The following is a 10,931-nucleotide window of genomic DNA, read 5'->3' as shown; positions in this document are numbered from 1 at the left end:
TATAAATTAAGGATATTATGTTATTTTAGGTGGGATGGAGACTCCATGGAGCGGAGACATTTACGCCACCCCGTCCTCGAAGTGTCTTCCGGAAGACTTTGTTCCCCATCCCCGTCTCTACGGGAAAAAATTTTCCGTCTTTGAAAAACCCCATGGAGATCCCTACTAACGGATGCAAGTTGAGATCCTTAAACACAAACCTTAATCACTCATATAATTAAAAAATATAATATAATTCAAACTTAGCACTTGGTCGCCTAATTTTGGTTAATTTGAAAAAGGAATGTAAGTGTTTTTGGGGAAAACAATCTAGAAAATGGAGAGGCTTGAAAGGACTTTTGATATACAGAAATTGAAGGGTTTAATGTGCGAGAGAATTAATAGTCTTTAATGTGGAAATTGAAAAACTAAAACTGAACCGTTGGAGTAAATAGGGAGATTTTGCATTACATTTATTATTAGTGTTTACTAAGAAGTTGTTCAACGAAAGTGGCCACTTTTTACAAATCAGAACGACCAGTATACTATCACCTTACTTCCGCTTCACCAATTTTTGTTCGACCAGTAAAGATTAGAAACTTCAACTTTAAACAGCTTGAACACATAATCTAGTTTATATTGAACTCTCTTTTTTTAATAAAATCAATTTTGCAATTTTTTATATTTCAAATCAACTTTTATCATGGTTGAACTGGATACATAAAAAATTATTTGAAATTTTTATTTATTTAATGTCATCAGTCATCACATGCAATGCCTTACGGAATGGTTTTATCTTCTTTTCAGCAATTTCAGTTTCTGATGGGTGGAAGTTCTGTTGTTGGCATTGATGATTTGGAATTTGCTTCGTCGTTTAATGATGTTAAGACATTGGTTTTGTTTGGTCGTACCGGTAATGGCAAGAGTGCAACCGGTAATAGTATTCTTGGGAGAAAGGTTTTCGAATCCAAGCCTAGTTCCTCCGGTGTCACCAACTCGTGTGAAATGCATACAACTGTAATGAAAGATGGACAGATTGTTAATGTTATTGACAGTCCAGGTACATACATATGTTAGCTTAGACTTTTATATGGAATGAGTTTTAGTTATGGTTAATAATATCTTAAATTTTCCCCCTTTAATTATGATAACTTTGTTATATATCTTAAACGCTAAAGTTTTGCAGGATTATTTGAACTTTCGGACCGATCTGAGTTTGTTGGGAAAGAAATAGCCAAGTGCATTGGTTTGGCCAAGGATGGAATTCATGCCATCCTTCTAGTGCTCTCTGTTAGAACACGCTTTAGTGTGGAAGAAGAAAATGCTCTGCACAGCTTGCAGACATTGTTTGGAACCAAAATGGTTGAATACATGATTTTGGTGTTTACTGGTGGAGATGATTTGGAAGAAAATGAGGAGACATTGGGCAATTATATAGGTCATGAATGTCCGAAGTCTTTAAAGGTTAGGATAATTACCATTATAAATTCTTCGGCATGTTTCTATGAGTTTCTTTTATGAATATAAAGTTTATAAATCATTGAGCTGTAAACTTATGGAGGCATTTAACTATTCAGAAGTGTGTTGAAATTCATTGTATCTTGAGTTAACGATAATGTTAATGCAGGAAATTCTTTCTCTGTGTGAGAATCGATGTGTGCTTTTCGATAACAAAACTAAGGATGAAAAGAAGCAACTTGAACAAGTTCAACAACTTCTCTCTTATGTAAACATGGTTGTATCAAAGAATGACGGTCAGCCTTATACGAATGAGTTATTTTCAAAACTAAAGGTGGAGGTTTAGTAAATTTGACAGTCTCATTTCTTAAATTTTGGAAAAAAGTATTATGATATCAATGAATTTCATCATTTGGCGGCAGGAAGGAGCAATGGAACTGCATAAACATGAAAGAAAGGCGGCTACCTTTAAAGGATATTCAAAAGAAGAAATGTTAGAGTTTAAAAACCAAAGGGAGCAAGCATATAATGACCAGCTTAATCGAATCACCGAGATGGTACTTTCGCATCTATATTGAGCTATCTTTATCATTTCATCTTTGTTGATTACTTTTTTTTACAATGCTCTTATTAGATATTATGAAAACTTTCTGAATTGTCTGTGCATATAAGTTACATGTAACATGGTTTGAAAGAGTGTGGGAGGCATCACTTTCTTATCTTATAAGTCAGTTTTATATGATCTTGTAGATAGAGTCGAAGTTGAAGGAAGCAATTACAAGGTTGGAGCAGCAATTGGAACGAGAAAAAGCAGCAAGACAAGAAGCAGAAATGAGATCAAAAGATGAAATTGAGAAACTCAGGAAACATCTTGAGCAAGCACGTCTTGAGCAGGAAAAAGCGGCAAGACGAGAAGCAGAAATGAGATCAAAAGATGAAATTAAGAAACTCAAAAAACATGCACGTCTTGAGCAAGAAAGAGCGACAAGACTCGAAGCGGAAATGAGATCAAATGATAAAATTAAAGAACTCATGAATCATCTTGAGCAGGCCCAAGAAAAAATCCGCAAGCAAGAAGCAAATGCAAAAGAAAAACTCAGCAAACAAGAATCACGTTATGGGTGTGTCATTCAATGATAGTAATTACTTCAAACTGGCAAAGACTTCATTTAGTTTATCTTCTCAAAGATTATTAACATTTTGTGTTGGCTGTTGGCATCATGCATTCTGAGAGTAGTGATCTTTTCTAATTTCGCTTTAATGCTTCTAATAATTTTAATTAGTCTTTTTTTTTTTTTTTCTATTCGCACCGGTTTCGACCCACCACTTGCTAATCCGTCTCGTGCGTAGAGGCATGCGCACTGGTCAAGCAAGAGTGTTGTTTCGTCAGTGCGCATGCTCATAGAAGCTATTTTATTGTTGCTTTAATTAAAAGTCAAATGTTTTTATAAGAGAGAAACAAATTTTTTTTTAGCCATGAAATCAAGTTGGATACGGATACCTTTAGAGTAAACCATGCTAATTTATTTTAAAATAAAATAAAATAGATAAATGACGTGGTATGAAATTATCGCATTTGATTGATTGAGGGTACCGGTACACATTTAAACTCAAGCATTTGTTTGATTGAGGGTACCGGTACACATCTAAACTCCAGGATATCGTAGGTACCTAAGAATTACCGTGGGTACCCAGGGGCGGTTATATAGCCTAGCAAGCCCGGGCATGTGCCCGGGCTCAACCCCTATTTTCTTTGTATTCCCCTAAATTTAATAGCCGATTTTTAAACGAAACTAGGGGCAAAATTAGTAAAAGTAAGGGTGTAAAAATTAAAATAGATGAATACCCAATGGTCCAGAAAGGCCCTAACCTAATTAAATATTTATGACTTAAAACAGAAATAAATAAAAAACAAAACTAAAAGTACAGCAAAAACCCTTTTTTTAATCTTTGAACCGCACATGCTGCTGTCTGTTCAACTGTTCCTATTCGGCTATTCCTATCTCCTTTACGTTCCAGCTAGCAGCAAGGTAATATGCTTCTCTTTCTCTTAATTTGTCTACTTATTTTATTAGATATTAGTATTATATTATATGTAACAATAGCACTTCAATTCAATTTACATGTTGCTACTATATCTTTATGTTGATTTTGGTTATTGAATTCTCTTGCCACTGTCTAATTATTTGGTCTTGTCAATTTGCGTGTTATAAATTGTTTAATTAAAAATTAGTTTCACTAAATCATTAAATTTCAGAGATGAGGAAGTTTTTGGTTCCTAGAACAAGTATTGAGAAAGTGAATGTTAAGCAACCAGAAGTCGAAGTAGAAGAAACACCCCCTAATGTGGCCAACGAGTTTAATCCAAATGAGATTGTGCGTGATCCAGGATGTAGGAAACAAATTCATGAGTATGCTCCGGATATTCAAGACCAAGTGAGGAGGGCGTATATATTGAAGGGTCCAACGCAACCTGATTTAGCAAGATTTCCTCGTACTGAATTTGGGAAATATTCAAGAGCATTTTGTAAAGCATGGTATAAGAATTATACATGGATTGAATACAGTGAGTCGAAGGATGCAACTTATTGTTTCTATTGCTTTCTCTTTAAGCCGCCCGGGAGGGCTGAACACTTTGGTTATGAAGTCTTCAACAAAGACGGATTTAAAGATTGGAAGCATGCATCTAAAGGCTTTAAAGATCATATTGGTAGTCATGATAGTAAGCACAACTCATGTGTGAAGCACTATGATGATTATAATAATCAAATACAAAGTGTGACAAGTATCTTTGCTAGAGCAACTAGGGAATCAGAAGAATTGTATAAGATCCGTTTAACTTATTCTTTAGATTGTACTAGATATCTCTTAGCACAAGGCATTGCTTTTCGTGGCCATGATGAAAGCTCTACTTCTCTAAACAAGGGAAATTTTAGAGAGATGGTGGATTGGGTAAAATCTAATGATGAAAAAGTAAGAGATGCTTTTGATCGTGGTCCAAAAAATTGCACTATGACTTCCAGTGACATTCAAAAGGAGCTTGCAACGTGTTGTGCACATGAAGTTACCAAGGTGATTATGGAAGAGCTTGGTGATAGACAATTCTCTGTGCTTATTGATGAGTCACGTGATATATATGTCAAAGAACAAATGGCGGTGATGTTGAGGTTAGTACAATGAGTTTGTTATTTAAACTACTACAATTATTAACTTAAACTTGTAAATTACATTCAAACATAGACGAATACATTTAAATTATTACTTATTTTTCTAGGTTCTTGAACGACAAAGGGAAAGTTGTGGAACAATTTATTGCTCTACATCATGTCAAATATACTACATCTGAGGCACTAAAGGATGCTCTTTATGGTATTCTCGATCGTCATACGTTATCTATTTCAAGGATACGAGGGCAAGGATATGATGGGGCTTCAAATATGAGAGGTGAGTTTAATGGTTTACAAAGAAATATTCTAGATGAAAACCCTTATGCTTTCTATGTCCATTGTTATGCTCACCGTTTGCAATTGGTGGTTGTGTCCGTTACTAGTAGTTTCTCATCTATTCATGATTTCTTTGAGTACATCTCCTTGATTGTAACCACAACAAGTGCATCTTGCAAGAGAAAGGATGCTTTGAAGGAGGCACAACACCAAGATATTTTGAATAAACTTGAGAGTGGTGAGATATCTCAAGGAAAGGGCTTGCACCAATCATCTAGTCTCGCTAGACCCGGAGATACTAGATGGGGTTCACATTATACTACCTTGATTCGTTTGTATCAGATGTGGTCCTCCGTGTTAGATGTGCTTAGTATTGTTGATGAAGATGGGCGTGGACCATCTCAAGTGGCGGGTTTGATAGAAAAAATGGAGAGCCTTAAATTTGCTTTCATTTTGAAGCTTATGTTAAAGTTGTTTGGTATCACTAATGAAACTTCAAAAATCTTGCAAACAAAAGATCTTAATATTGTGCTTGCTATGGAATTAGTTGATGATGTTAAAGCTCGATTGGCTATATTGAGAGAGAGTGGTTGGAATGATTTATTTAGTGATGTCCAAGAATTTTGTTTTGCTCAAAGTATTCCGGTGCCAAATATGGATGAAGAAATACCGGTTCGGGGACGTTCAAGAAAAGAAGGGAGGACTGTCACTAATCTTCACCATTACCGTGCAGAGATTTTTTATGTTGCTATTGACAAAATATGTGTGGAGATGGATCACCGGTTTTGTGAAGGAAGTAACGTTGTGTTGGATTGTTTCTCATGTCTTGATCCCAAGAACTCTTTTTCCAAGTTTGATGTTGATAAGCTTGCTCGTCTTGCTAATATTTATCATGCAGACTTTTCTGATGATGACCGTGGAACAATAAGGGAGCATCTTGAGACTTATGTACATCAAGTAAAAAGGCATGCTTCTTTTACTTCTTGTGAAGATGTTCAAAGTTTGGCTATGAAGATGGTTCAAACTGAGAAATATTTGGTATTTCCATTGGTTTACAAGCTCATTGAGTTGGCTTTGATATTGCCGGTGTCGACAGCATCCGTTGAAAGAGCTTTTTCAGCAATGAAGATTATCAAGTCTAATTTGCGCAACAAGATCAACGACATATGGTTCAATGACTTGATGATATGTTACACCGAGCGGGAGATATTCAAGTCACTTAAAGATGTTGATATTATTCGAACATTCACCGCAAATAAGTCTCGGAGAGGGCATTTACCTGTTAATTTTATTTAGCACACTATTCGTAAGTGAGGTTTCATCTCTATTATGTAGCACACTTAATGATTATTTATATATTGTCACATGTAACGTTCAGTTAAATTTTTTGCCCAAGCTATATAAAATTTCTGGCTCCGCCACTGTGGGTACCCAAGAATTTTCCAAAAATTTTACATTGAAATTTTTTTTTTTAAATTTTGAAATAACATGACAAATACAATGATTTTAATTAGTTGTATCCTGTATGTGTAAAATTGTTTTTCTTACCGCACTATCTTTAAACTCTTTTTAAAAAAAATTAAATAAATGTGTCAAATATTTTTATATTGTTATCTCTATGAGTTAAATTTATAAATGCAATGAAAAGGTAAAACTTTTACATTTTTCTGGGTATTGTTTGACAAATTGTGTAAATAATAATAGCAATAAGAAAATTATAAGTAAATTTTGAAATGATTTCCGTGTTGCAAATTTTGTAAATAATAATAGCAATTAGGAGTATATATTTGTGTATTGTTCCATCTTCTAATTATAATATAGAGTTAGAGTATATGAATACTCAAGCATTTTTTTTTTTTGACAGCATACTCAAGCATTTTTAAAGTCTTAAAAAATAAAGATTTAAATATATTTTGATTTCCGTAAAGTTTAATTTTTTAAACTTTTAATCCTCTCATTTAAAAAATCAATTTTTTATTTTTAAATTTTACATTCTTTTGAATTTTGCTAGTCCATTTCAATTTTGCACATGTGACCCCGTTAATGATGTGGCAATGCTACACTGAGTTCATGTTAGATAATATTATTTTTTTAATCAAAATTAGAAATTTTTTATATTCATAACAATTTTAATTGTAATAAATTTTTTAAATATATTAAATTATTAAAAATCAATTAAAACTTCATCATCACATCGAGATTTGTTTTAAATAACCATTTTTAAAAATAAAAAAAAAAACCTAAATTACCTTGTTTTCAAATACATTACCAACTAATCATTTTTCAAATAAAACTATTCGACTTATAGAGTATGTGCCGCTACATGTGGCGCATGCACTTGAATTTCCAATGGGGTGCCATCCGTTGTGGCTTATGCAACTACATCATGTCAATGAACATGTCACTTGCAGACTTGTAGTATAACATTAGGAGCATGCGCCACACATGTTAACTCCTATGTTGTTTTGTTTTTTAATTTATTTTAACAAAAAAAATTAAAAAAAAAATTAAATAGAAAAGATTAAATTATAATATTATTACAAAAAAAATTACACAATGATTGGAGATAATTTTATTGACTCTCTCGTTCTAAATGCATATTGGTTCTACAGTTCGGCCGCCGTGTTTGCCTTCGAGGCCTCACTTGATTTTCCCAAGGTGTTTGGAGTCTCCTAGTATTCACCAGAGCCAGAGGTGCTTGGTGCAAGGGTATTGGGATATTAGTGCTATCTAACAAATTGTCGATCATATCTCCCTAGTAGTTGGCGCTAACATAATCGAGTTTGGTGCCCATGTTGTCGTAGTTGGGCCATGTTGGTTAGGTTACATGTGGGCGGGGTGGTTGGTTGAATGGGGACGTTGAATCATTTTGGAAACGAAGCAACTATCCTTGTGGTGTTTGAAAGACATGTGTTGGTTGGGTGCTTTGGAGGTGTGATGTTTGGCTGTACATTGGTTGGGTGTTGTGGTAGGATGTGATGGTATCATATGTGTCATCGGTGCTATGGTAAAATATGGTGGAAGCATGTGGTTGGTGGCGGTATGTGTTATGCTCTTGGTTTTTGTTTGGGTGTGTGAGGTCGCGGTTTTGGGTGTATGAGGTTTCGTATGGTTGTTGGGTTTCGGTGGGTTGACAATGTTGTTTGGTTTGGTAATATTGTGGGGTTGGTTGTTAGGCATATGATGACAAAGCTCGGTGGTGTGGATCGATCAAATATCTCGGGTGAGATAAAAACAAATTTGTTGAAACTGATGTATACCAATTCATATAATTTCGAGTTGGTCTAACATCCTCCTGCATGATTGGTTCGTTTATGGCCAGTTGATGTCGATGCCTCCATTGAAGACAATCATCCATAGCCAAGTATTTCAAATCTATATATCTCCATTGATCATCGAATCTTAAGTTATGCCATTCTCCCAAACACGTCGGGGGATGTAGGATTTATTGCTGCATGTTAGATCCACAGTTTTATGAATGGCATAAATTTTGCTAAAACACGGTTCTTAACTGATGTTGAGCAATGTGTTTTGACATCTTGACCAACTGTCATGACTGGTTCTGCTGTCATGTGTTTCAGACAAATGTTCTGACATATGTTGTGACATGCTATACCAGAACATCATGACAATACATCTGGTTTAAATCCTAGAAGATTTGATTGAAAAATATGTGATTCTGGAAGATTCTGATACTCATTCAGGCGCAGCCAATCAAGTATATTTTAGGAACAATGTAGATTTGATTTGGTTTCATAAAAAGAATCTTGGAGACTTTTTAGGAAACTTTGAAGATTTTTTTTTGTAAGCAAGTTATATTGATGAGAACAAAATTTCACTGAACAAGATTACAAAAGGGGAGACAAAAGCCCCGAAGGAAAATTATCCACCAATTGAAACCTAACTTAAGTAAAACAAAGGGTTTTTGTCAAACTCATAAAAGTTACAATTTGTATGGGGAATATTTCCAATACAAGACCAAACAACATCGCGGAAATTCCACGCCATATTCTTAAAAATAACACCGTTCCTAAAGAGCCATAGACTCCAAATGTTGCCATCCACACCTACCCCACCTTTCCTTTACTAACTTTCTTAGATTTATAAAAAGAACTCCACCTCCAAAAACTCTCTTTAAAATCCACCCCTTTATAAATAGGCATTCCAATCCAAAAAACCACTTCCTTCCTGTCATACCCCAATTTTTGACCCTAAGATCACACATCATTTGCATACCAATCATCAATCAAGAAGCTTTAATTTAGAGCTCTACTGGTGATGTTGTGCTCAATTCATATGCAAAGGAATCATCGAGCACCCATGTTTTAGTCTTGTATATATTGTTTTACTAACCAAAATACCAAAAATATTGCCTTGTGCTCTTGTGTGTCTGTGTTTTGTAGGTACCAAGTCAAAATATCCATCAAAGGAGCATTTTTCAACATTTTCACTGTGCAAATCGATTTGCATAAGGTGTAAATCGATTTACACAACTGTTTCTGCACTAGATTTGCTTCTGCCATCAGTGCAAATCGATTTGCATAAGACAACAATCGATTTGCATAACTGTTTTTGCCCCAGATTTTGCCTTTTTCAGCAATGTAAATAGATTTGCATAAGGTGCAAATCGATTGCACCAGTGCGAATTTGGAAAAATGAAGGCAAATTTAAGCTTTTTGAAATGTTGACATCATTTGCAAGCATGGGAAGCATGACTTAGTTCTTACATTTGATTCTCTACATCATTTAATCATAAACCCTCACGTGATTGCATCAAGACCATTGGATCTCTTTTTTGGCTCCAAATCCTTTTCCCAAGCCTAATTCTATTTTCCAATCCTAACTCCAAGCCACAAAATTTCCCAAGCCTAAGTGCTATAAATTGAGGCACTCCCCTCTTCATTTTTCAAGCTTTGATAGCCAAAAAACTTATTGCAAATTCATTTCTTGAAGCTTTGATAGCCAAGAAAACTCTTGCTCTTTCTCTCCTCACCTCTTCCAAACCCCTCACTCAAAGCTCTCATTTCTTCCACAAAATTAGTGAGTTACATCTTGAACCTCACTAATTTAGAGCTAAACCCCAACATAAACACTAGTTTCTTCATCAATTGTGAGAGATCAAGGCTTGTGGTTGTGTGTTCTTGAAGAAGATTCAAAGTTTGTGAAGATTTGGTAAAATTCTAGATCCTTTTCATGATCCAAGATGTGATCCATTATTGTTTATGTTTGATGCACCTTTGGTGCTACATTGATGAGATTTGCTTGCTTACTTGATACATTTTCGTGCACAAATTGATCCAAGATCACAAGGTGTTTGGTTTTATGTTTAAACAAGTTTTCTTCTCTTGATTTGTTTTTTTTTTGAAAACTGTGTTGTGCAAATCGATTTACATCTGGTGCAAATCGATTTACACAACTGAAAAACTGCGCAGATTTGAAAACAGAGTTATGCAAATCGATTTACACTCTGTGCAAATCGATTTACACTGGGCAGAATGCTTGTTTTTTGTGGTTTTTGACTTGTTTTTGGTTCTAACTCACCTTCTACTCCATTCTTTTGATATTTTGGTTCCATCTTTTATTTCTTTTTCTTTTGATCAATGAAAGTCTTAATATCTTGAGAATCCTATGGATTCTTGATAAAGACTAGATCAATTTATGTTTTCATTCTTATTTTCATCTTATTTTCTTTTGATCGATGAAAGTCTTAATATCTTGAGAATTCTATGGATTCTTGATAAAGACTAGATCAATTTATGTTTTCATTCTTATTTTCATCTTATTCTCTTTTGATCGATGAAAGTCTTAACATCTTGAGAATTCTATGGATTCTTGATAAAGACTAGATCATTTCTTCTTCTTCTTCTTATTTCTTTGATTGATGATTTTGATACATGGAGAATCCTCCTACATTTTTCCCGACTCGATAAAAAGATCAAATATGGAAGAGAAGTGTATGTGGTTGATTTATGACTTATAGAGGTTTATCGTGTAGTCGCTATGATTTTATCAAGCTTCTGATAAATTTCTATTGAATTTAAATCTGAGTAC

The 10,931-nt window shown here is 34.4% G+C and overlaps 2 protein-coding genes across 2 annotated transcripts; both read left to right on the top strand.

Moving 5' to 3' along the window:
* Positions 1-801: 801 nt before the first annotated feature.
* On the top strand, positions 802-2,574 carry LOC131638624 (immune-associated nucleotide-binding protein 9-like). Its single transcript, XM_058909193.1, has 5 exons — positions 802-1,039; positions 1,166-1,443; positions 1,607-1,771; positions 1,860-1,994; positions 2,188-2,574. Exons 1-5 carry the CDS (start codon positions 802-804, stop codon positions 2,572-2,574), a joined length of 1,203 nt encoding a protein of 400 aa, XP_058765176.1.
* A 1,122-nt stretch (positions 2,575-3,696) lies between these two features.
* Positions 3,697-6,176, top strand: LOC131638619 (uncharacterized). Its single transcript, XM_058909190.1, has 2 exons — positions 3,697-4,604; positions 4,712-6,176. The coding sequence occupies exons 1-2, from the start codon at positions 3,697-3,699 to the stop codon at positions 6,174-6,176; spliced, it is 2,373 nt and encodes a 790-aa protein (XP_058765173.1).
* The last annotated feature ends 4,755 nt before the right edge of the window (positions 6,177-10,931 follow it).

Source organism: Vicia villosa, unplaced genomic scaffold, assembly GCF_029867415.1.
Source record: "Vicia villosa cultivar HV-30 ecotype Madison, WI unplaced genomic scaffold, Vvil1.0 ctg.002353F_1_1, whole genome shotgun sequence".
In the NCBI taxonomy this organism is placed as follows: Eukaryota; Viridiplantae; Streptophyta; class Magnoliopsida; order Fabales; family Fabaceae; genus Vicia; species Vicia villosa.
Note: the sequence above shows the minus strand (reverse complement) of the source record. Positions and strands in the feature narration are given on the sequence as shown.

Coding starts and splice junctions, on each gene's coding strand:
- LOC131638619 (XM_058909190.1), top strand. CDS start 3,697: ATGAGGAAGTTTTTGGTTCCTAGAACAAGTATTGAGAAAGTGAATGTT. Junction 4,605..4,711: donor CAAATGGCGGTGATGTTGAG/GTTAGTACAATG, acceptor TTATTTTTCTAG/GTTCTTGAACGACAAAGGGA.
- LOC131638624 (XM_058909193.1), top strand. CDS start 802: ATGGGTGGAAGTTCTGTTGTTGGCATTGATGATTTGGAATTTGCTTCG. Junction 1,040..1,165: donor TAATGTTATTGACAGTCCAG/GTACATACATAT, acceptor AAAGTTTTGCAG/GATTATTTGAACTTTCGGAC. Junction 1,444..1,606: donor AATGTCCGAAGTCTTTAAAG/GTTAGGATAATT, acceptor ATGTTAATGCAG/GAAATTCTTTCTCTGTGTGA.